The 27,058-nt window shown below is 40.4% G+C and overlaps 1 protein-coding gene across 1 annotated transcript in view; it reads right to left on the bottom strand.

The window, feature by feature from the left end:
• Positions 1–27,058, bottom strand: part of LOC135470787 (A disintegrin and metalloproteinase with thrombospondin motifs 6-like) — a 35,647-nt gene that overhangs the window by 5,356 nt on the left and 3,233 nt on the right. The window contains exons 4-19 of the mRNA XM_064749829.1: positions 21,933–22,083; positions 20,429–20,778; positions 16,868–16,951; positions 16,084–16,214; positions 15,411–15,454; positions 14,860–14,965; positions 11,415–11,561; positions 10,071–10,212; positions 9,263–9,370; positions 7,765–7,910; positions 5,040–5,103; positions 4,350–4,452; positions 3,745–3,878; positions 1,467–1,590; positions 1,219–1,299; positions 424–587 (exon numbers count right to left, since the gene is read on the bottom strand). Of these exons, the coding sequence (XP_064605899.1) occupies positions 424–587; positions 1,219–1,299; positions 1,467–1,590; positions 3,745–3,878; positions 4,350–4,452; positions 5,040–5,103; positions 7,765–7,910; positions 9,263–9,370; positions 10,071–10,212; positions 11,415–11,561; positions 14,860–14,965; positions 15,411–15,454; positions 16,084–16,214; positions 16,868–16,951; positions 20,429–20,778; positions 21,933–22,083 (2,079 nt within the window). The remainder of the gene's footprint in view (positions 1–423; positions 588–1,218; positions 1,300–1,466; positions 1,591–3,744; positions 3,879–4,349; positions 4,453–5,039; positions 5,104–7,764; positions 7,911–9,262; positions 9,371–10,070; positions 10,213–11,414; positions 11,562–14,859; positions 14,966–15,410; positions 15,455–16,083; positions 16,215–16,867; positions 16,952–20,428; positions 20,779–21,932; positions 22,084–27,058) is intronic.

Below are 27,058 nucleotides of genomic sequence, written 5' to 3'. Positions count from 1 at the left end.
GCCGGAGAGGAAGCCAGAAGAAGCTGGACTAGAACTCACGGCGACCGTATTGATGAGAGGCTTCTGAGTCATTACGCTGCTCTAGCGCGCTAACCAACTGAGTCATGGAGGCCCCCAGCACCATATCGGTGAAGGTAACACAGTGTAGATGTTAGCGGGCGGCAAACATCTTGAGATTTGTTTATTAAAGTGATCCTGGGGGGTGGGGTGGGGGGGGGGGGGGTGTGGAGGGGGCGTCTACATTGCTACTTTGTAAGTATTTACATGAACAGCTAGAATAAAACCCTAACTGATGTAAACTGATGAAACGCCTGATTTCATATGTTACCCGTGACCATTTTCCAATTGTTACAGGGTGTTCACTGCTCTGGTTGAACATTCTTTGGTGTAATCTTATATTATATTGTGAATAAGCATTCTTACCATCACCACCAGATTCTCTTTGGTGGGACCCAGGGCATGCAGCAATTCCCGAGCTCCGGACTGCCTCTCGTAATGGAATATCGTGCCCGCCACAGGAAACTTCCGAGGCCAGTCAATTGTCCAGTCTCCATTTATGTAATATTCATCGCTTTCCGATTTCAGAGCTGCGAGATTATTAAAAATGAATAAAGAAAAGTACCTCATGCATTTCGGACAAGAGTAATTTCCTCTATATATTTATTTATTTATTTGATTGCTGTTTTACGCCGTACTCAAGAATATTTCACTTATACGACGGCGGTCAGCATTGTTGTGGGTGGAAACCGGGCAGAGCCCGGGGGAAACCCACGACCATCCGCAGATTGCTTACGTCCCACACACGGTGGGAGAGGAAGCCAGCATGAGCTGGTCTTGAACTCACAGCGACCGCATTGGTGAGAGGCTCCTTGGTCATTACGCCGCGCTAGCACGCTAACCAACTGAGCCACGGAGGCCCATCCTCTATATAAACGAGATGCAAACATTTTACCAATGAAATAATTGTTTGTGATGATTAAGTTGCATGGACTATCTGGTTACAATACATTGGAGTTTGAGATAATAAGTGTGTGTATTGCGAAATTCAGCACTTATTTATATAGGCTAAACAAGGGAAGAAGTCCACCATAAAATTAACAAATGGACGGCTTTCAAGGGTTACGTGTGATATTTGCCGAATGTCACACATTCGTCACTGTTCTACTTTTACTCGCTATGCCGTTGTATTTTATATCATAAAATGAACGTAAAATTTACCAAGGTAATTCTTTGTTTCCATGTCTTCCTCCACGCGAATCCGCACAGCTCCCCGTGGTATTCGGATGACTTCATGGTAAGCTGAAATAGGCGTGCGACAAGGCGCAAGTATCTTATTTTTACTATTGTGTCACATTTGAATACGTATCTATACATTATTCTATATAAAAAAAAGAATAAAGAAAAATCTGAATTAATAAACGCCAAAGTTACCGAAACCATTTGTAATTGTATCAAGGTATATTTACCTCCTTTAGGAAGAGGAACATCAAACGACCCACTGATTGTCTTGCAAGTACTACCGTCTCCATCACACACTCTACACTTGTCCTCAACAGCAGAGGACCCAAGCCTTTTGTCACAACCCACGTGCTGGATGGATGAGGAAAGAATAGGTCATTAGAGACTTAACAATATGCAGGGATGAGATAGACACTGGGTCGAAAAAGAGTAAATTATAAATCACACTCATGATTTTGTCAAATTTTTTTTTGGTAAAACTAAGAGGGATTAATCCAAACATAAGACAAATCTCATGCCTGGATATGGTTAGTGGACGGTACCATCAGATAGTGACGAGAATGTACTACGAAACTATATTTAATACACATTTTCTCGCTCATTACTGCTGCCATATTGCGAGTACGAGTTATTTGATGGATGCTTCGCGGTTTCATACAATATTGCCTTTTTTATGATTCACACTCCAATGAACAGAAAAGAAAGTTAGTCAATCCTTATATGTAAAAGTGACTATATACAAACACTTAAAGAGCAGTAACTTTCTAACGAAGGAGCTTTGAACTGTCTCTTTAGCGAAAATAACGTGGACAAAGCAGTTGTAAATGACGACTTGACTATAATCATAGTGATGTGGATTTCTGATTTACAATAAGTAAACTTGAAATAAACACCATTAAATAGTATATTAGTATAAAATGAAATCCCTTTTAGCCTGATAAACTGTATCAACGTTTATCAGCCACACACCTGTTCCCACAACTCGTCATAAGTGCGATTAACAAAAGCACATGGCCATTTGTGCCTATGCAGCAACAGAACAGACTGGCCACAGTTCAGAATTCAGACGCTCGGTTCTAGCTATTACACGTTTATTTTTCTGTTTTCTGTTTGTTACTATGCTCAATCCCGTGTAAAGTCTCACATGTCACAAAGACTCGCATAAAATGCATGAAATTTGCTGAATGGTGAATTAATGCCTGTGGTTACAAATGCTTTCATATGGACACATGGGTTTGTTTGTCCCGCACCGAAGAAATCCTGGACATGCGCACTCAACACAATTATCTCGTTTATTTGCGGAAACAGAACTTAGTTTATGTTTGATGTGGCATAACGGACAGGAAGGCTGTCAGCAGAACTGAGATGACTCCCAAAGAATTTACGGACATGTGAAGCTGACAGTCCTGCTGTCAAATAAAAACTAGAAAAGGGATTTTCGCTGATGAAAAAATGAGGGTGTAAAACACTATCAAACAGTTGGATTGTTTGACAAGCCACAACAAACTCAGACGATAGATGAAATTCCGTAAACTGAAAAGAGAAGGAATGTTGGCAGAGTCTCTCGTTGCACTTACTGTGACCCGTGGTGAGTTTTAACCCGCTGACAGATAGGTTAGAATTGCGAAAAATATTATGCAGAGATACATTTTTTATTAAATGACAGCTTGTGAACTACATGGTATACGATTGGTTTGAAAATTCCTTCACTCTTTCCGCCATCGTTGGGAAATGCTAAATGCTTCTCTTTAATCGACTCCGTCATCATCGGTTATCTTAAATACTGTCAAGACGTTAGGTCTTTAGTAGTTTGCGTTGCAAACTTTGTTTCACAAATTGGAAATCTTATGCTATACGAAAGTCTGTTTAGATGCCTACAAATTTATACCAATGTCTTAGTCACGCATACACTGACATTACAAGAGTCCAAAAGCATCATTATATGTACTCAGGTTCCAAGAAAATCCATTTCTGTCTCGCCATTCCAAACACGAAACGAAACTCTGATAACATTTATATTGTATATTAAAGAAACTTTTTTAAAGCAGTCAAGAAGAAATAGTAAAACACTTGCAGTTGACAATATGCTCAACAATCCTTAAGATGACGAAAATTCACAAAAATTATTTTCATACGTCGAACCTTTGTGAGCTGTAACAGCGGTTGAAAAGAAGTTGCTGTCTTTTCCCTCATATCCTACAGTGGACAAAAGATTGCACAGTTCTGTATTAAGATTACACCCAGAGAATCAGAAGGTACACAGACATAATCTTCGTATGTAGCTTTTAGTGCAAAGAAATTACTTTGCAGCAATATTATCGTTATTTGGATTTTACACCTTCTGAGTATATATAACACAGATTCAGTTGCTGAAAACTGGATGAGACAACCCTGGGTTTCGATCCAGAGACATCGGAGTCCTGCATTTAATCGCCAGTAGTACATGGCAACCGTCTAGACGACTTGCCCAACAGGTGTCCCCATAACTTAGATCTTTATTCTTACCCGACATTCTCCATTGATGCACATATTCAGCTTGTCCGGGTAACATCGCGTGCCGTCAATCACCTTGGGGGCTCGTTCCGTATAGAAGTTGTACCCGTCTGCCATACAGTTCAGCGCACACGGCTTCACTGACGCTGAGAAAGAAAGCGTATGCGCTCATGCAAACTTAGAGAGAACCGGATAGAGGGTAGAGGGTATAAATTTCAACAACATTAAAATATCTCTACACATAATCTTTTGCAATTTCCAAAGGTTCAATATTTCTGGATTTGTCGGTACAAACGATGCTTTAGCTAAATATAACAATATACTAAAACATGAATAATAGCATACACTTTAAAACTCCGACTTCTGAGTAAGTCTAGAACGTGTGGTGACGCCTAATCTATTGCAACTAACAATATATGACCTAACTCTGCTTAAGCCATGGTGCCTGGGGTCGTGTAAGTTGTTACTATTTAGACATTTACATTAAGAGATAGAATAAAACCATATCTGAAGTAAATTGACAAGAGGCCGAATTTCACCGGTAATCATTTACGAACTATCGCACTGTTGTCACTGCTTAGGTTTTACTCGCTGTGTTGTAGTGTTTTTTAGCTCACCTCCAGAGAAGGGCAACCATTGGTAATACTTGCCCCGGAACGGTATGGCATTGTGCTGACTACACTGCACTACCCGGAAGTCCGTGGCGTTTACAGGGCAACTCTGTGGCATAAGAGTATATGAGAATTTATTGATTTTTGATTGGTTGATGTTTATCGCCAAACTCAAGAATAATGCTGCCAGGGTTATGGTGGGAGGTACCCAGGCAGAGCCCGCGGAAAACCCACGACCATGTGCAGGTTGCTAGAAGACCTTCTCACGTAAGACAGGAGAGGAAGCCAGCATGAGCTGGACTTGAACTCACAGTGATTGGGATATGGGTCATTGTGACGCGCTGGCACGCTATCCACTAGGCCATGGAGGAATCAGTACATTCAAGGCTGTGTTATGTACAAGTTACAATGAGGAAGAATACTTAGTTATGGCCGATGATTATGATAGCCACAGCGCCACCTGGGTGTGATCTAAGGGAGGATAAATCGCTGATATAATTCAGTGCGTAATATCACTGAGTTTAATGGACTGGATTACTGATCTACCTTCCCTTAAACAACATACCAATGCTTATGGGCCATAACGAAATTTTGTTTCCCATTGACTGAATGAATGAAGTTTAACGCCACAACGGCAACATTTCAATCATACCATGGCAAACCTAAAATCTTATAAATCAGCGTTGTGTTGTATACCTGAACGTTGCAGGACTTGTAGCGTCGTCTTTCTCCTATACAGTACTTGCCACCATGTTCCGGACTGGAATTAGAAACAGACTTAGCGTGATAGAATCATAGATACGCGATCAATGCTAACACTGTTTGTTCAGCCTTTCGCGTTAAAAAGATTACAGCGTCTAAAGATAGACATATATATCCCATACAAAAAGCATAAAGGGGCGTGCCAAGTTGATAATAGAAAGATTCATTTCCAAAAAAAAGTTACAACACCAGATATCACAAGTATATCTAAGAAATCATATATACACACAAAACAGAGCAATCATCTTTTTACAGTGATGCAGGGGAGACAGTTGATATCATAGACATTTCATCTAATTCGACTTTAAATTCGAAATTTTCCGTCTTGGTCAAATACAAATATGGTACCTCAAGCACGCTTTCATCGCAACTGCTCATAAACTCACCATGTTCATGTAATAAAAACATGGATGTTTATGTACAGCTCCGAGTCCCTGATAAAGGGAAATTAGATACAACTGACAAATATGAAATATGAGATCGCCAGATGCGATGAAAGATCTGTCCATATTTGCCAAGCAGTATGAAAGCCCTTTTCGAAATTCATTAAACAGAAGTGTTAAAAAAAAAAAACAGAGCGTGCATATACGGATTTTTAATTGTCAGTAAAGTCAAACAAACTTAACGTCAACATTCATCTTTTTTATTTTCATAGTGCTTTAAATTTGTGATTAAAGTTTTATTGCTCACATGTATACTCTGCTTTTACAAACACCAGTTGTAAAGATAAAAAATAACTAAATATATTAAAGGACGAGGTCGTTTGCACAAAGAGCTTGCAACTCATGACTTGACACCCAAGACGTCAGATTCCAGAACATATGCCAGCAAAGGAAAATGCTCCACTGAGCGAAACTATATCAGTGAGGGAGCTTTTTATCTGGGCACATACCATGGATGTGCCAGCACCCACTCCCCTGTCAAAATGAGATGGCGATATTAAAACTAAAGAACTGATGATTGCAGTTTCAACACCAATCGACCAAACAAACCGGAATTCCAGATCGTCTTGACGGGCAGCCACTGGTTGGATTATAAACACGTCGTCATGGCGACGTTATCGCGCTTGCGTTAACCCAGTTCGGCATCACCCAGTGGTTGATAGTAAAACAAAAATGCACGGAAGTTGGCAACAGTCCAATCAGATTTCCTCTGACATAATTGTCTTACATTACCGCCTGAACGTAAACATACGACCCTCCAGCGAAGATTATCGCTACTCCGATCCTGTTTTAACTCCACACGTGTGGCATATGCCCATAACACAAACTTAATACAGTCAACGAACGTGTTATTCCAGTGTCCAACCCCACGGTGAGCATTTTACTAAAACTCATCGAAAGCTTCAAGAAGTATACTGCGCCTATAAGCGTGCCATATCTTGCTATCGGCATTCATATCTAGTTTACACACCTTCGGTTAAAAGGAAATTTTTTTATCAAGTAGGGCACGTACCTGTTTTTGGCTTGGCAAAATGTTTCTAGACATGGCGGGATTCAGGGCCTACATGTGTTAACCATAACTGCACATTCTTTCTAAAAGACCTGTATCTACTCATAGTGTGCACTTCAGCTTATAAATAATAGATCTTTGAACGCGAGGATTTTCATTTTCGAGTTCCTTTCAATTTGTAACTAAACCATCAGAATGGTTCCTGCCATTCTCTAATGTTGAGTTTGACGACTGAACTCCTTGTCTTGTGGGTAAATCAGAGGGTAGAGGGTGAATTGCTATGAAGTCAATCGAAGAACAAAGAGATATTCCTTTCCTTGCAGCTAAGTATGTGCACACCTCATGAGAACGCCTTTGAAAACTGAATCCGTCATAATTTCTTGTGACTTGCGTTAAAAGTTATGTTAGAAAGCCTGTTTTGATGGACGATTGGTATGCGAATGTGCTTTTTGGCGCCTAGATGAATTAGAGACCAGTGACGTCTAGTAAACTGCAGGTAATCCTGCTTAATCCCTGGTGCTAGGGGGCGTGTAATTAGCTACACCAGCGCAGTAACGTCAGTTTCATAGTTGGTAAATACACAGTACCATGAAACACAGTCCCTTATCAATTTACTCAGTTTTATTCTAATTGTTCATGAAAATGGTTAAAAATAACAACTTAGGTACGCCCAAGCACCATTGCTAAGGAAAATAAATTTTAAAAAATGCAGTGCGGTTAATTGCAATTTATTTCATGTTACTGGTCTAGAATTACTCAAAATGCTATGTCGTCATCAGATTTAATTAACATTTACATTTGATTATTTTTTACCGGCCCCGATAACACAGTTGGTAGAGCGTCCGTTTCGGGAGCGGAAGATCCAGGGTCAATCCTGGGTCGAGTCACACCTAAGACTTTAAAAGAAGTTGTAACGTCCTCGCTTGGCCATCAGCATGAAGGGGATAGTGCTACAACTGGTTGACCCGTATCAGTATAATGGCTTGCTTGCCTTCGGTAAGTCGTCTCAGTGAAGCAGCACTCGATAAAAGAACGGTGGAAATTCGTGCTGCAACACGGAGGCACATCACATGCACTCTAAGGATGCCTTCGTCGTCATATGACTGAAAAAATGTTTAGTACGACGTTAAACCCCAAACACTCACTCACTCACTCACTCATTTGACTTTTTTACTCACAACAGAAGCTAAACTCAGTTAAGGCTTACCGAGGATTATCACACTCTCTCTGACTGGACTTGACCCCTCCCCCACAGGTACGGGAGCAGTCGCCCCATTGAGACCACTTTCCCCAGTTCCCATCCACATCCTCTGGGCGGTAACCGAACTTCATACACTTTCCACGGTAGCACCACTGTCAGGGGGAAAAACGAAGGCATCTCTCAAGAGTGCTCAACGTATTACCTACATCAGTTCAGTCCTTACCTATGTTGTCCTATTTTTGATGACGTGTCCTAAATGCCTCTGATTTAAACAGTAAAATCACTGTGATGTAACAGACAACGGCACGGAGCCCAAAACCAGACCAGCGACGACAGTGTGATAATTGGCAAACGGTCACACGCAAACGGTGAAGTATCGCCCCCTGTCGGTTTACTCCAGTAAGGGTTTTATTCTAACATTGCATCTAAATGCTTCAACAGCATCAGTTCATTCGCCCCTAGCACCCTGAATTAAGAAGATTTAGGTAAAAAAAAATTCAGTGATGTTAAATGATGCACAAACTGGACATGGATGTGTACCAAACAATTTTTGTTTTTGTTTTCTTCCTTCCCGTGAAGACATAATTTTTCTGGGTTTTTTTATATATATATATATATATATTTTTTTGGCATTGCAAAACTTCATCGTTAACCAGTTCTCAAGTGTTACAACGTAACCGAAGTGGAACATTGTGTGATTCTGTTTTTAGCTTCGTTCCGGATTGGAATAGTAGTCAAAAATTTGAACTCTGCTTAAGAACTGGGTTAGTCTCGCTCTGGCATTGGGTGCAGGCGAGAACATTTGCTAAGACTAATCTCAAACAAAACCATGTCCGCGTCTCTTCTGCTTTTCGGGAATTCAAATATTGTGCATTTTAGTGTATAGCATCTTTGTTTGCTACAAGCCAGTAATGTTGGTTTACAAGAGCATGCATGTTATGAAAATATAATAGAAACTGTCTAAATTTGAGTAGGCATGAGTTTCACTGATCACAATTTTAAATTCTGGAGGGTACAGTAGAAGATGTCAGGTAATGATAAAGGTCAAAGTGACGTCACGCTGAAGTTGAGTGGCATCCATTCACAAACGCTTAATGTTCAGGTAGTTCAAGACTTTAACGTACCAGGAACCAGTACCTCCTGGTCAATGAACGCATGGAAATGGTTTAACAGAGTTAAATGTCAACATTATCTCTTATGGAATATCAATAGAAATGTAGGCCTAACGTCTTTTTTCAGTCTTAGATACAGAAGTTACAGAAGTCACACTGAGACTAGGTTATTACAATAATTTGCAAAAACGTGAATACTGCAAAACGTGAATACTGCAAAACGTGAATACTGCATAACAAACTGGAATGTTATCTTCATACTTTCTTAATTCTTTGGTGGTTTTTGAATGTTATTTTGGAAAGTGACCTTGCAGTTATTGGCTCGGAACGTCCATTTTGATTGGCGGCTAGTATAAGACTGTTTACTTTGACGCTTAGATGAAGAAACCTACCCCCTTTTTGATCCTCTTGGAGGAGCAGTCAGTGCCTTCCGCCCCCGGGATATTGTTGGTCACACAACGGTCACTGCTGTTCATACACCACAGCTCTCTACACACTTCCTAGGATGAAATAACAGTATTACAACAACAACGAAAGCATACAACGCCTGTTAGTGAAAGCCATTAGGGGTCCGAAATGTAAACCGTCTATATATTTTTATTTATATTTATATTTATATCAACATGAAGAATCTTATTCACCTGCATCAGGACCCCCTTGCACAGAGCGATCGTAGCTACAGTCGATTGTAAGTCCTGCAACTGAGTCTATAATTGATTGTAAAAATCAGTCACACTGCTTGCTCAAAGGAATTGTAAGGTGATTGCAAATATTCGGAGTCTCGATCGCGATCGTACGCCAAATTTGAAATAGTTTTACAATTATTTTGTGCAAGAGGATAAGTTAGGGCTACGATCGCCATCTCAGTGATTTTCCATCAACTCATGTCTGCGATCCCTTTGTGCAAGTGGCCCCAGCATAAACTTTATAATGATATAATCCAGTGGTTCCTCCATTGATTTTTTAGTTCATAATGGTCGATTTAGCATTTTACAGGGCAAATATCCATAAATATAGTTTATATCATTCTGTTTATATACTGTGATCCACCAGTATTGCATAAGCTGCACAAGCATCGTATAAACTTTATATTCTCAAGTCTTATTAATGTTTCTCCCTGGTTTACATGGAAACTTTCTTGCCTAAACGTATTTAGCGTGTATCTGTAATATGTAAAGAAATGACATAGGCTTTTCTTACCGCGAGTTTACAGGCCACGGACCTGCTCCCGTACTGCAGCTTACACTGCTCGTCGGCGGTATGCCTCTGTCCCGGCAGGTCAGACGGGAACTCTATGTCCAGCTGTGTGGGGACGTTCTCCAGGCAAGAGCCACGACCAGAGCTGAAATACAATGGTGACCAAGTTTTTTCAGTAATCATTCATGTTTCATTTTGTTGGTTTCCGATTTTATCAGTAGGATGCCAACATTCAGTTTCAGCCAAGCCAAACGGTCTCACTGGTCCATTAGTCTTACATTCAAGACCCTAGCTCGCAACTCACTGACCATCAGCGTACAACTAGCATGCTCCTACGCAACTACCTCACCATTAGCATACAAGTAGCATGCTCCTACGCAACTACCTCACCATTAGCATACAAGTAGCATGCTCCTACGCAACTACCTCACCATCAGCATACAACTAGCATGCTCCTACGCATCTAGCTCACCATTAGCATACAACTAGCATGCTCCTACGCAACTACCTCACCATCAGCATACAACTAGCATGCTCCTACGCATCTAGCTCACCATTAGCATACAACTAGCATGCTCCTACGCAACTACCTCACCATCAGCATACAACTAGCATGCTCTTACGCATCTAGCTCACCATCACCATACAATCAGTCGTTCCTTTTGAACTTATCACTGATTTTCCTCATGTGGTTAGTTAACAGGGGCTGTGACCGAGGTGGTTAGCGTGCAAATGCGGCACAATGATTTATTTATTTATTTGATTGGTGTTTTACCCCGTACCCAAGAATATTTCACTTTGATGTTTTACGCCGTAATGTTTCACTTATACGACGGTGGCCAGCATTATGCTGGGGAGAAACCGGGCAAAGCCCGGGAGAAACCCGCGTCCATCCGCACGTTGCTGTAAGACCTTCCCACGGTGGCACAATGAGCCAAGAGCTTCGCCAATGCTCGCGCTGGCTTCCTCTCCGGTTGTACGCTGAAAGATCTGGCAGCCACCTTGTCTCCTCCCATCATAATGCTGGCAGCCGTAGTATAAGTGAAACATTACGGCGTAAAATATCAGTCAAATAAATAAATGGTTTGGGAATATGCAGGCCAGAACATGCTTTTACTGTTTGAAAACTATTCCACAGGCACATCACTGGGAACTTGTTATAAACTATTTTGTTCCCTGTACTAGTCCCATATGGAGAAGGCCAGTATTTAATATAATCCCAACGTTTTTATCATTACCTTCATGCAAAGAAAAGTAAAGACAAAAAACACAAAAAATACAAAAAAAAAAAGAAGAAAAAAAATCGGCACACCTTAAACGGAAAATGTCATTAACTACAATACTTACTCCAAGAAGTTGGTGATGTACTCCCGGCTACAGTTGGACCAGAGGAAAGGACTTGTCTCTCGCGTCAACTGCGCCGCCATTATCCGCGCTGCTTCGTGGCCGGGGGTTCCGCAGGGGTTTCCCGCGCCGTCGTGCTGCATCCCAAAACTGTGGGGCAAAGAGATTTGTCATCATTCCTGCCTCATAGCGAACTGAGTGCGTCAGTGTCAGTGACGTCACTGCACACGAGTTCCACAAGCGCTTGTAATTGATTATTTGCAATTTTAGGGGTTAATTGCCATTCCAGAGAGTGCGGCGATTTTAGAATATTTGCCTTTCTAATAGAAAAAAGGGTAAAAGCACTTTGATATGGGATGGCAAAGCAGAGTCTGATTTTACAGAAGTGGATTTATTGATTTATTTATTTATTTGATTGGTGTTTTACGCCGTACTCAAGAATATTTCACTTATACGACGGCGGCCAGCATTATGGTGGGAGGAAACCGGGCAGAGCCAGGAGGAAACCCACGACCATCCGCATGTTGCTGTAAATCTTCCCACTTACGGCCGGAGAGGAAGCCGGCATGAGCTGGACTTGAACTCATTGGTGAGAGGCTCCTGGGTCATTACACTGCACTAGCGCGCTAACCAACTGAGCCACGGAGGCCCCAACAGAAATGGAGGAGAGAAAATATAATACAACTTGGTAGGTTCATTCAACTGAAATTGTTTCAACATTACGTGTTTTTTTTTGGGGGGGGGGGTGCAGTTTTGATAAAAGTATTTATAAGTGAACTGTTCACCGGGTTTTCTTCTGATTTGAATAGTAAGTGGGAATGTCTGCCAGCAATGTGCGGATGGTCTTGAACTTCCCCCGGGCTCTGCTCGGTTTCCTCTCACCATAATGCTGGCCGCCATCGTATAAGTGAAATATTCTTGTGTACGGCATAAAACACCAACCAGAGAAATAAATCAGAATTGAATGGTCACAATTTGGGTTTAAATATTGCCATACTCGGAGTGCGTAGGGTTTACACCTTATCCGCGCCGTTTTCCAAAACTGGAATTATTTGATTTCTCTTTGTAAGAAGTGAAAATAAATACTGATCTGAATTACGTGTACTAAATAAAATTTTTAGACGAGAAAGAGTGTGTATACTTATTGTTAATATGTAGCTGTTCTATGCTACAGATAAAAAAACTTTTCCCATGGTTAAGAACATCTGGATTTATTTAGTAAAACATGATTTCGGTGTACGTTCCAGCATCTTTATCAAAGTGAAATACATCCGAAAAGTGTTATCGTTTCCTATGGCAGTAAGCTGTTGTATGGTAGACATATACGGACCCGACTGGTACTGTAGAACCGAAATATATAACGTCTGGTAAAGTATTCTAACAGCTCAGTAAACAACCAACAAGATTGAGGAATTTTGTAATGATGGAGAAGCCAGGTTAGGTATTGTAACTATAAGTGCTTAGGTTCATCTGTTCTCATAGTTATCGCGAGATTTAAGGTATTTGGGGTTCTCACTGACGTCATCACCAATTAACAGAGTGCCAAACGTCTGTAAGGTTAAGTGTAAGTGGCAAACACTAAGTCTGGGGAATTTGGTTTGACCTACTTTTTTGACACGTGCAGTTCTGTTTTACACTCATGAAAGCCTGTTACCGGTCTATCAAAAGATTCCTGGCATGAAATTTTTACACCTTAGTATACATATATGTTTATACTGATGGAAACAGTGGAACAATTTCATCGCTAGTACATGGAATCTTAACCATGGTGGTATTTTGTTGTCGATTCCTGTCATTCCTTGTGGGCCATGATTCAACCAAGCACATCCAACGACCAGCTGGCAATCTTGGCTGGAATCAAGACTTTTCCTGTTGGAATAATTTTCTGTCCGGATAAAGTATGCTTTCTGCTAGAAACCTTTTACAGACACATTAAATGTATGGACTAAAACTGGTGTTGGCATGCATCGGCAATATGCTGGCCAACGCAGCCGCTTTTGAGAAAGAAATACAATATGCTTAGTATGCGGCCAAATATCGTTTGCTAAGTCAAATATTTTCTACGGCTGGGGCAAATGTAACTTGCATTTATTGTTCGGAACAAGACTTAAAACATGTGTGGAAGTTGGGAATTCCATATATCGGCCACTCATTGTTCTCCACGACATAAAAAGCGAAGTTTGCTAAAACAAAGACCTGTTCATTGCTGACGTTTCAACTCTGTTGACCCCTAAATCAACAATATGCAGTTCGCGGTAAAAAAAAAACTGCTTGACTTATGTAAATCATTAATGTGGAAATTTCCCTCATGAATTAAAACGTTTGAGTCACAATTCAAAGAATCTTTCTATCTTGAGATAGGCAATAGTAGAAACTAGCATCCTTGTTGCAAGTTTACCGTTGGATACTTCTACGATTATTTCCCTGCATCAGTTAGCATAGGGAGGCAGCTAACATTATCAGCTGCTCAAGCACACACGCCATATGAAATCGCATGAAAACTGTTTGAAACAGGTCATAAAATTAGGAGGTTTGCGCCGTTCGTGATATCGTTGTATCTGCTTTCTTTGGTTCAACGGGAACGTTGCCACATTCGCAGGGCGTTTTTATTTGTATACTATCATCCTATCTGCTACAGGAGTATTCCTGTACCGCTATAGAAAGCAAGTTTTACGTTCGATGTCGGTTTTGTATCAACACAAGATTTTGATTTATTTCATAAATGTTTCACACCGTACACAAGAATATTTCAGTTATACGACGGCGGCCAGCATTGTGCTCGGAGGAAACCGGACATAGCCCGGGGGAAACCCACGACCATCCACAGGTTGATGAAGAACTTCACACGTACGGCAGGTGAGGAACACAACATTTATGTTGTGCAGGAGAGGAATAAAACACAATTTAGAGTATTTCTAGAGTAGTGACGTCTAATAAATTGGCCTTAAGCCATAATCATTCATTTATTCATTCTAATAAATTTGAGTTATTTATCGTATTGTAAATGTCATGAATGAGCTTAAGCCATGGTACTAGTGGGCTGGTATTTAAGTAAGTCAGAATTAAACATTAAACGAGATAAACTGATAAGGAGCCGGAATTGACCGGCTATAGTTTTGACCATCTGCCAACTACTGTCACTGTTCTGGTTTTACTCTCTGCGCTGTAAGTCTTTTATGTCAGCATGACTGGTTTTAAAATACGTTGATAACAGAATTCGTCCGAGATTTCCCTGCATGATTTTCTCTCAATAGGGTTAGCTAAAAACACTTTCTTTAAGTATCATCGTACTCAGTAAATATACCACGGATCGAACCGTATACTGAGACTGCACAGCTCTGTTTGTCTACTGCCACACCTGATACCAATGGGTTAATGGATTGCAAGACCAGCGATTTGATTACATCGAGTTCGATAGGATTATTCCGTTATGAGGATATGGCCTTACTTGTGCCCGATTTCGTGTGCGATGGTAAAGGCGGAAGCTAAGCCGATATCTTCGTTAATACTACAGCTCCTCTCTTCCTCGCACATGCCAGCCACAGGGGCGAGACCTGCGCAGAAAAAACATACATACACTTAAAAGCTCGATTATCAGGGGAGTTTCATGTGGACACAATCCTCTTTTATAGCCCAGGATCTAATTAAGCAAAGTAACATTCGAATTATTTACAGTCTATGGTCAAATCTACATCTTCAACCTCACTGACGGCCTGATCTAACTGTGCCTCTAAAGAAGCTTTTAGCTTAATGATAGTATACTCTCCGTAATTATTTTGAACTTTGTCTGCCTGAATGCCATATTCTGTGACTGTATAAAATTGAGACATTGCGGAGTGGAGGCCGTCATCGCCGTTAGAAATTAAAAAAAAAACAAGGTTCTAGATTATTAAAGTGATGCCAGAGAATCCAATTAAAATAGACCATTTTCTTTTACTTCAGTCTTTTTTCCTCTTTGTGAAAACAGCCTTACTACATGCGTCATATAGTTTATCTTACCTAATGTTCCGCATGGCTGATTTTTATATGTACATATATCATATCTGAAAAGAGGGAAAAATAAAACGTTGTAAAAGCAATTAATGCTGACTTTAAACCTAAAAATATATTAACATATATATGGTACTATTACAATACATGGCCTAATTGGCAGCTCGTGGGAACCCGTTGCAGCTAGAGCAGTTAGTGTGACACCCCGTTCGAATTCGAACTCTTTTGTCGTTAAAGGTAAGAACACCCCTAATGTATCATATGACGTGTCAAAAACGTTACGCAACCTTTGTTGACATCAATTTACCAATAACCCATCTCACTGTGTTCCAGAGGCATAAATTACAACACTTTCCTTAAGGAACTTCTCAACTTCACAAACGCCCAGCTTCTCAGTTCTATTCATTGTTCGTCTTGTCAAAATTACTTTTAGCGAACTCTTTCTTCAGATCTCCATATTATAGTAAATGAGATGAAAAATAGTTGCCTAACATTTTTGACAGGTCACATGACACAGCAGGACTTCTTTTATCTTTAACAACAGAAGAATTCGAAATAAAGCCCCGCTTTTCCACCAGTCTTTGTTGTGGAGTGAAATGAAGGAAAGGTGCAGTTTTCACTGGTACGATTGCTAAGGTCAAAAGCCACACAGGAGAAAAGGCCATTGTTTACTCATACTTACCTCGTGATGAGTATTGCATTGTCATGGTGAGCGATACCCCGGTTACCGTCGGTAGGTGGATTGATGGACCGCTGCCAGCGACAGAAACTGTCCAATGATCGGTCGGCGTGGTGACCGATGAAAAGGTTCGGCTGAAAAAAAGTAGTAAACTTATGTTATCCACTGACTGTTTTGGTGTTTTGTAACCATCCTTAAAGTTATTGGTCAGTGAACTCCGGCTGAAACGAGAATAGCCGAAGAGGTGACTGATAAACATTACTGTCGTAGTTTGGGATTTACAGCGTCTGAGTATAGCTCAGATTCTAGAGATGAAAATTTCCTGAAATCACTCTTGCTTTTGAAACAGCGACGACAAAGTCAGACTCTTGTATGACCAGTAAACCGTGGTCATACATGTGAACCGTATAAACCATTCGGCCAACAGCATTCCTACCAAAGCACAAGGTAGATAACCGTTAGTTAATGGCGAACGGGCTATATCCATCAGATAATCAGAAACGTCGCCTGACTCTGTGACCACTGGTGGGAAACTAGGGAGTGGCACTAGAATCTGAGCTCCTCCAAGGAAGTGTAAATCCCAAATGGTTAGGGCGTCGAAGTCGGGAGACCTGGGATCAAAGGACCAAAGACTTTATCAATGGCGCCTGTTGCTGCCTCGCTTCGCGCTTAGCACTGAGTGGTCAGAGCAACGAAACAGGACCGGTTGGCCAGGTGTGAGTATAAAGTGATTGGGTGGGGTGTTTGTAAACAATTTGAGGCATAGTGTGGTAAAATATAGACTTACCTGATCTTCCGTGAGGAGAACCAGCCTGGTGACAATCACGTTGACGGCGTTACCAATGCTCGGGTCATGGTACAACTTAGCAACCTGACCTCAAGAGAAAACAGATATTTTGTCTTAATGGCACAACAGCGGTGGCAAAAAAGTTTGCTCAATTGACGCTACCTGAGTGTCACATTAAACAACAGTGCAACAAATAAGTAAGTCATCAAGCGTACTGAAAATATCGGTGCTGCTTTTTGTCAGTAAATATGGACAGATTGTCCAGAGTCTCTGGCATTGCTTCATAACTGTTTCTAACTCCGCTTAACCCAGTGTCGAATGTTCGTTGAGCTGAATTAGATCGCCACGTAGGATATTGGTGTTGGCATAATTTCCGCTATATGGTAGGAAAACTTACCATTGCACCTTGGTTGAAGACTGTCGACTAAACTGTAAATGTGGTGGTCAATTTAACTCACAGGTACCATACATTTAAACTTTGTGAAAGATGGAACAGAAATTGTCATGAATGAGTGGGAATGTTGATAAAGTGCTAATACCGTAATTCTTCTAATTTCTGGGACATCTGATCTGCTCTTTTTTTAACTAATATACATGTCAAATTTTCTTTTCCCACACTGTTAGAAAGTCTAACGAACAACGTATTCATATCTTTACTTTTCTAAAAAAAACCGGAAGAGAAATGCAATTTTCAGCTTTCAGCACTGCCAATATTTGTCTCAAAAATTAGAATAATTACAGTATACTCATGTCCTATACATATGATGACTAAAAGTGGTGCAAATATTCATGCCAGGGATACATTTTCTCCTCTTTTTAGAAATCATATGCTACCAGTCAGTTTTTTTTTTACAATGAACGGCAACAAAGGGAAACGCACTTTTCTCTCAAATTTGAGCGTGCTGAGTTTCCCCAGTTTTCACACTGATCACTCAAAAATTTACCAGGTCCCGTGTTTCTGAGTTTAAATTTATGAACACATAAATTGGATGTTGCCATGGACACGGACCCTGACTGACCACTGGTGAGCTAAACAGTCTTTCCTGTCCGGCAAGGCTACATGGTCATTTCTGTTGGACACATGGCCAAACATTGCCGGATTTGTTCATTATGTACACCGCCAGATGGCGCAAGTCGGCTGAACTTTGCCTGTCTGTGCTTGAAAGCGTTTCTCTCCCATACAAGAAACGTCTCTTTGATCCCAGATCCGACAGCTTTATTTTGTTCCAAAAGTCACAATACTTCAGAAACCAATCTTTAAAAGCAGTAGTTTTGGAATAAGAGAGCTACTCTGAAAAAGCAGTGATGAAAGAGTTGCAGCTTTTGTTACACGCCTGAATTTTAGTTTAATTGGTCCCAGATTTCCGGATACAGGACAGAGTGTTTGGCAAGTACACGTGGTTCTAACCATCTGTGTAGTTGTTCCCTGCATGGGCCAAGTGGAAATGTCTAGGATAGAGGCCTAAGCTTGACTTTCTGACCCTAGGGGACCGTGGGTTTAAAAACGATCCCCTGAGTCAAAAGGGGACTTCTCCCAATAAAGTGTGACCAAGAGCTCTGACTACGGTAAAATAGCAGGGTATTTTCCATGAAGGATATTACTAGATCACATGGTTTAAACGTACTCTCTGATGAACCACAAAAGCATAGCGATACTCAAAGAACAGTTGGCTTCATAACTCTTTTCCAAGATTACGCTCAAAAAATTTATCTGTTAATTTTAATAGAAAGTATAAATGATGCTGGAATGCATTATGTTAATATAACACAATAATCTGTCATATTCAGCATAATATCTTGTTAGTCTTTATGTTGAATTAATAGAATATGCGTGTCATATTTAACAGAACAATATGCTGCAATAACAGAATACATTCTAGCATCACCAAGACAACAGGCTTTCAGTTAAAATTAACAGATTTGATTTTTTGTGAGTCTGTAAAAGGTTAAGTAAATCTATTTATTTTAGGTTTTGTTTTGGGTTTTAGTGCAGCTTTAAACATTACACTTCCATCATATCACGACGGTGTCTTTTTGCGTAAGGTCACGGTGATATACATGCAGTGCTGCCTCACTGAAACACTGCGCCGACCAGTACTTGACATACACTCCATTACGCTGAGTGCGAAGAAAGTACCGATGTTAGGAATGGGAGACTGACAGGCTACACAAAGATCCAAATCGCAGTGAAAAGAAATCGCTTTGTTCTGTTGCAATGTATAAGTACAACCTAGTCAAAAGCATGTACACTGAATAGATTGACTCACTATGAGAAAGAATAAAAGAATGCAAAATTATTGGGCCGTTTTGTTAAAGGTGGTAAAATGAGATTAAAGAGTAATCATTTCAAAGCTTTAGAGGCGAGCGTTGTAAGCTCTTCGCCACATCAAATACATATGAGAGATATATTAATTGCAACCATTCACATAAATCTCGGTGTCGTAACAAATATACATGTGTCAATCGCCAACCATACAATGTTCCAAGCCAGCAGTTTGGAATTGCAAAAGCAATTTCCAAACAGATATTCAACACCAGCTACCATACACAGAATTAAGTTTTCAAAGATGTGAGAAATATCCCACAGGCGCTTAACTTTAATGAGTATTCAAATTGTTCAACATGCTGGTTTGTACGTTAAATACTACATGTAATTTAAAACATATGTATCCAAGTTGCGCTTTGATTTTATAACTTCTATATATCTAATGTGACGGCTACAGTCAACACGATTCTTATACAGCCCCTAACCCAGGATTTGGCAAGTTTAGACATAAAGCACAGCGTCAGAAATTCTGAAAACTCCCTCCAGATTTATTTACGAGAGAATTATACTCATCGTAAAAAAAAATGAGAAAATTGGAGTGAAGTTATTTCAGGCCTATGAGGATGTAATCAACAATGATACGTGCTCAACTGACGTGCTCTGTTCTTCTGATCACGACAGGTATTTATTTGTGGGATAGATATACCATAAAAACTTACAGAAAGACTTCACATTCATAATTGTTTTCTCTTTCGAGAATTCACAATCTTGTTTTCTTATACTTAATCACACCATTAAGCGCAAATCAAGGAAATCTGACTTAAATTATCCGATAATCCTATACTTAGCACAGGATAAATAGTATTTGTGATACCTGTAACGTTGTGAATTTTTTTCTATTTTTTGTTTTTGGAATTGTTAAAAGTGGTCTTTCTTATGGATGGGCGAGTGTGTGACTTTATGCAGCTCTCATAAAAAAAGCATAAATGATAACCTGTGTATATATATTCCGCTGCCATGTATATAAACGTCCCAAAGCAAATGAGTCAAACAAATCGCTCGGCTCAGTAAGTGGGCTATGGCATTCTCAGTAGGTTATAGAAAGTGATTCTATGTTATTTGCGAGTTTTGGTATTCTTACCGTTTTTTTAAGAGAGGTATAGTTCAGCTGGTGAGGTATAGGAATTTTGCCACCATCCACAACGAGTTATGTAATATAAAGCTTACTGAGCTTTTCTAGGCCGAGTCCCCCCACCTGTTGTGTCTTAAATATACCTTTGAAGAAGCCGACTTACAATATTCATAATGGTAAGCACGTAGGGCTCTATCTCCTGTTGCCCATGGTAACCGACCATCATCTTGTCTACGACGACGAGCGTCTCCACGTGTCTTTCCATGCTGACGGATCGAGCTCGGCGCTGAGAGCGCACCGGCTGACCCCCGGGAGCAGAATCCCCTCCGTCGACCCTCGGGGAGGAGGAGACACCGGAGCTGAACTCATCAGACCGTCGCTTGAACTTCCACGAGTTTTGTTCTAAGTCGTAACCCTTGAGGCCATTCCACTTGATGTAATGATTCAGAAACTGAGAAGGTTTATTCAGGGACCACTTATCGTTACTGTTCTCCAGATTACCGCTCTTCTTGTCTGTGGACGGAGTAAAAAGATGATTATGACCCACAAAAAAACCCCATCCACACAACCCCGAACCATGTGAAATGTGCATAAGTGTACTTTTGCTGACGAGCAGCACCTGCAGGTAGTTAACGCTGGATTCTGGGATGCAGACAGGCCTTGGCACAATGACCCAGACAGTGTGCCACGCCTTCATGCCTACAGCTTATCTTTATACATGTTTATGGGGCCCACAGTGTGAACTTTGCAGCATCATTACGTCTCCACATTCACCTAATGAACGCGGTTAATGGCTGATGAGGTGGGCTCTATATAACCAGATGGAAATTTATCACACTCCGCTATTATCGGAAACTGCATACAGATCTATCATTCCCCATTTTGCTTTGGCAAAGGTTTCAAAACTTAATTGCTAATCCAGTGGCGGATGGTTATGTTTTCTTACACACCAAAAGTAACAAGTGGTTGCTGCAGCAAGACTGAAGACTGAAGGTAGACAACTTGACTATTACTAGTATATGACAACACTATCTGAGTTTCTCCTGTGTATTCTTCAAGGATAAAATAGAGTGCGATTCCATTGTTCAAAGAAGATTGGTTCTGTTGCTCTTTTGTAAGGCCGAAAGCAATAATGTGTATATAGACAGAAAAAATACTGTTAACGTTTTATTTATTTATTTTTTTTTTTTCTTCTCAAAAATTTAAAATTTCGCAAATGACGGTTTTTCAGTTAGATAAGTAAAAGACAGGCTTCAAATTTAGTACAAAGCATCCCAACCTACCAGTTAGGAGACCTTGTAAATTTAAGAGAATCTGCGTTGAAAACGATTTCGTTTCCATAATAACCCAAAACAACAAAAACAAAAATAGATGAATGTTACAAGTTGCGAAACATTCGCACAGCAAAAAATGCTCTCTACTATCAGCAACAAGAAGAATCGAGGCATCGGATACAGACATTTGTATACCAGCCGTCAACTATAATGGATGCTCTAGATCAATGATCCCGAGACCAATTTTCAATTGGTCGCAAACCAACAACGTTCAATACAAACCATCAACGAACAAAGATTGTATGCCCTTGATAAAGTTAGAAAATGAAACACAACAAAATTAGAAACTAATTAAGAACAATTACAACTCTGCAGGTAAAAAGAGCATTTTACCTGACACACCACAATGACTGACCCCGTCGTGGAGTCTCAGAGCTGAGCGCTTGTAGACTATATGGGGATGACCGTCCACGGCTATGTTATTGGTATGGTTCCACAGCGGTTCTACAAAGTAATCTTCATCGTCCGTGGTGAATACTCCGTGCTGTAGAATAGAATACAAAACTTAGTCACTGAAGCAATACGAATTTTAGTAGTAATCCTTATCCACCATTGTGAATATCCCGTACTGAGGAAAGAATGCAAAAGTGAAACATCGCAGAAAATACGGATTTAATAAAACCGTTATATTCCTTAGCGAATATAACCAAGTTGAAGATAAAAATGCAAAACTTAGTTAGACAAAACACACATAATTCCTGAAATGTAAGGCATGTTACGCCTATCAATTATCAACTCGTGAATTCTTTGCTTGTGATATGGGGAGCCACATGGCCTATGATAAACCACAACCATTTCTATATGTTACCATACGTGTTATAGGAAACCCTATATCAGCTCAAACTGGTGAGAAAGGATCAGGATTGCTACCACAAATGTTGATAAATGTTGAATGATTTATTTATTTATTTGATTGGTGTTTTACGCCGTACGCAAGAATATTTCACTTATCCGACGGCGGCCAGGGTTATGGTGGGTGGAAACCGGGCAGAGCCCGGGGGAAACCCCCGGCCATCCGCAGGTTGCTGACAGATTTTACCATGCTCAGCCGGAGAGGAAGCCGGCATAAGCTGAACTTGAACTCACAGCGACTGCATTGGTGAGAGGCTACTGGGAGTGTTGAATGAGACAGCACAACACCAAGTCATGTGGATGTTCACACCACACTATGCATTTTCAAGTCAAAGGTTGATTTTCCAGTAACATCCATTGTGCTGGAAAGTGAAGGTTTCAATAGAGACAATGGGAAGTCAGTACCAGCCATGCAATCGTGCTTATAAAAACATTCTACATGTTTCAACTCTATCCATTGCAAGTTTTTGAAAATACCTGTGGCGACCATATTGGTGGTCAAACGCTCAAAAAAAAAAAAAAAAAAACACCTGCATGCTGTTAATATCTCATATAGGTGAAAATGCTGCACAAGATTTCACCTCGATCGGTTAAAATCCCCCGACATATTACATCCACTACTCTCAGCAGCCTCTGTGAAGGTCGGGTACTAACAACGGACAAAGAAAACCATGGTACAAGTTTGAAATCAGGCTTTGCCCAGTTTCCTGCTCGGGATGACCCCAAATTGGCCACTATGGCCTCGGTAAAGACCGACATTAGAATCTGGACGTACTAACAGACTTTCGTATACCAATTGTTATCCAAAGTGAACGTTTCCAGTCAATAATCGCAAGATAGACCAATTTCCAAGATAGCGTTCAACGAAAACCACCAAGAACTAGGGCGGATTGAAGCAGAGTTTCGTTGCAAAATTCTGGTGTCAATAGAATGAATATTTCTCAATACAGTTCAGGCAATGCATGAGTCATGTAGACCCAAAATATAGCAGGAAACATTGACAAGACACACATATAAGGTAATGCTTTTGCCTATCATGCTAATTAAACTGTGCTCTACAAATTTAAAGGAAAATCCACTAAGGCTTTTTTTAATATTAAAGAAGGGAAATATTAAGATAGGAGAACTAAAACGGATGTTCTTCATTTGATCATGTAGAGTATCAACGATACAATTGCATTAACAACGTGAGGAGAATGAAACACCTGGGACGAAGTGTGGCCGTTGGCATTAAACAACCGTCAACCCATTATACGTGAATGTCGATATAAAAACAATCAGTCAAGTGTGGCCTATGTTGTTAAACAACAAGCAATCAAGAGTGATGGTTGGCTCTGAGCAACCGACCAAATGGGGCCGTTGGTGTTGGGACCGCAATCAACTAGTTGTGATCGTTGGCGTTTAAACAACCTAGTGAGGCCGTTTTATTAACAACAATGAATCAAGTGTTATCGTTGGCTTTGAACAACCAACCAAATGTGGCCGTTGACGTCAAAATAGCAATCAGCTAAGTATGATCGTCGGCGTTTAAGCAACTTAGTGAGGCTGTTTGCGTTAAGCAACAATTAATCAAGTGTTATCGTTCGTTTTGAACAACCAACCAAATGTGGCCGTTGACGTCAAAACAGCAATCAGCTAAGTGTGATCGTTGGCGTTTAAACAACCTCGTGAGGCTGTCTGCGTTAAGCAACAATTAATCAAGTGTTATCGTTGGCTTTGAACAACCAACTAAATGTGGCCGTTGACGTCAAAACAGCAATCAACTAAGTGTGATCGTTGGCGTTTAAACAACCTAGTGAGGCTGTCTGCGCTAAGCAGCAATTCACCATGTAAGGCCGTGGTAATAGAGGCTAAACTATGAACTGATGCAACAATGCAAACAATCCTTCCTTGCTCTGAACCGGAGTGTCTATCACCACGACCCATATTTTATTATCTTATCACCCCCCTTCCCCTCCCACCAGTGAATTCTCACGGTCAGGGTGTCTGGCATCGCCGACAGGAGTGGGTCAAGCGATATGAAGTAGTCTGTTCATGACAGACACCCCTGTGTGTTATAATAAGGAGGGATAGCTGCCCTTGGGCCCACGTTCGCACGCGCTAACACTTCATTTCGTTTACGTTTCCGTGGCCTTTTCAAAGCCATATCTTGTTAATAAGCCATCTGTTGTAGAGTAAGAGTTTCCAGATGGTGAGAGCAGGAGAAGCGTACAGGTATCCGGTCTGCTAGTCTAGTACTTATATACCAAACACTGCACTACCAATACACTAACACAATAACCACTTGGCTGCCTTTGAACGTCCGGTTGGGAAAGTGCATTTATGACGCCCAAGTAGATGTTGTAGATCGCCTGGAACTTATTACGGTATCTAACGATGCTGACTAACACTATGATTAAATATTGCGACAAACTTTGTTGATAAAATTTCGTGTCTTGTGACGTTACTTCTCCATCGCATCATAGCGCTAGGGTAGGCATTTATGTTCGACAAACTAGATATCGTTCCATCAAAACTGTCAATTCCCATCTGAAGTTCAAGTGCAGCCGTTTACGTGCATGACTGCTTTTTTGGCATGAATCTGTACTGATTTCTTACTTTAATATCCTTTCTTAGTTCTAAGTAGTTTGTGTTGAATATTGTTTTGGAAATTGTCCTTGCTATTATTAACCCTGGACATCAATTTTGGTTGACAGATTGTACAGGAAAGTGTATTTTCTGTCTTATCCAAGATTGTTCTATCACCAAATGTCGCTTGTAGCATCACGCGAAGGTTTGCAATTGCAATGTTCGTTGTCAAATGCAAGGCAAACAAAAAGGCAAATGCAAGGCAATGAAAAAGGCAAATGCAAGGCAAAGCAGGATCCTTCACTTTTCACTTCAGTATAATTTCAGGTAAGAATGAAATCCCCATAGAATAAACTGTGATCTCCTCTGCTACACTGACACCAACAGAAACTAGGGCCAAAGGTAGCTCAACCCACAGAAACATCTTTCCTGCTGAATCTTATCAGCGACCATTGAGGTTTGGAAGCGGTTTTAAGTCAGGCGATTTGTCAGGTACGTTGTTAGGGGCAGTGGTTTCTACTGGACTCCAGTGTGGTTTCCTTAAACCATAAAACTTATCGGCGTCGTGTCTATACCATGTTAAGTAAATAAATAAATAAATATACATGAGCAAACAGAAGCTTCACTCTAAAATCACCCTAGTTTTAGACTCCACATTGCAAGATTGCTTTATTGCTGTTCTTGGCTAAATTTCTTCCCCAAGCTTCACAGCAATTTTCAATGAAATAGCTTATTTCCATAGAGATAACTGAGCTCTACGGGATCCAAATGCCAGGATAGAACCCCATATAAACAATTCTGAGCTATATGGCTGATGTCTATAACGGCAGGCAATCCCCAGACAGAAATTCAGAGCGTCATAAGACGAATGTATATATTAGACTGATATTATTATACCATAACCCTGTAATATTTATCCGGCATGTCCTTATTTTAGAAGGTATCGATTCTCTTGGTCCAGGTTTTCCCAAACAGAAGTGTTTATAGCATTCTTGCACTTATACAGACGGTCTGAACTTAGCTGGCAGGAAAACCGGCCTGATGGCTGGGAAACTGATAAGGCATATTTCGTGTGGTATACAATTTAGAACAAAGCTGGGTACGATGGAGATAACATATAGACAGGTTGAGTTGTCACGAGGCTTGCATTGTTCTCAGATGCTATTGTCAGAAACCGTGACAATCCATGTATAAAAAGACAGGACAAAAAACTTCAAAAAAGGCCAATTCCACGCTATTTTTGACTCGACAAAATTTAACGTCTGGAGTAATATGTTGCTTAGGTCCCGAACCACTGTAAGTAATATCTTGACGACACTTGTAATTTATTTAGGCATACTGGTTTATATTTTATGCCATATTGAGGTAATTGTCTACTGCCCTAGTGACTCTACCATGTCACATGACCATCTTGTCTGTCCGTCTAGGGAAGAGCAGTGAAAATCATGTCACACGCTCTTTGATTTGACATTTGAATCGCACGATCCGGCATTTGATTGGTCAGCTCCGTGTCACACAGACAGCTTACCCAATGAAATGGAAACTCTGTTGTTTCTGTTGTCTCAAATTTATTTTTGTTCTATAGCATGTTTAAAATTTTTATATGATTTGGTAGGCTACGAATAAAAAAGATAGCTTGTGTTATTGGGGCTTGGACAGCAAAAACGTTAAACCTCTTATAATAGTGGTTTAAACAAGTCTCATCAATAAGGCCGCCAAAACAGTACATGCCTAGATACATTAATTTGACCGGGAAGCTAGTCTCAAAAAATAAACTTAACAGAAAGTCTGTTGTCTGAATAATGCTAGAATGTATTCTGTTATTTCGGCAGATTATTCTGTTAAATGTAGCTCACATACACTATTAATTCAACATTAAGGCTACATTAGACTAACTAGATGCTATGTTGAATATGACGCATATTTTAATAATAAATATAAGACACAAATAACAGACTTTCTGTTAAGTTTAACAGGTTATGTTATTGAGTATAGAAATAGGGATCACAAGTGGTATGTGTTACGTGTATGAAACCCGC

The sequence above is a fragment of the Liolophura sinensis genome, chromosome 7, assembly GCF_032854445.1.
Source record: "Liolophura sinensis isolate JHLJ2023 chromosome 7, CUHK_Ljap_v2, whole genome shotgun sequence".
In the NCBI taxonomy this organism is placed as follows: domain Eukaryota; kingdom Metazoa; phylum Mollusca; class Polyplacophora; order Chitonida; family Chitonidae; genus Liolophura; species Liolophura sinensis.
Note: the sequence above shows the minus strand (reverse complement) of the source record. Positions and strands in the feature narration are given on the sequence as shown.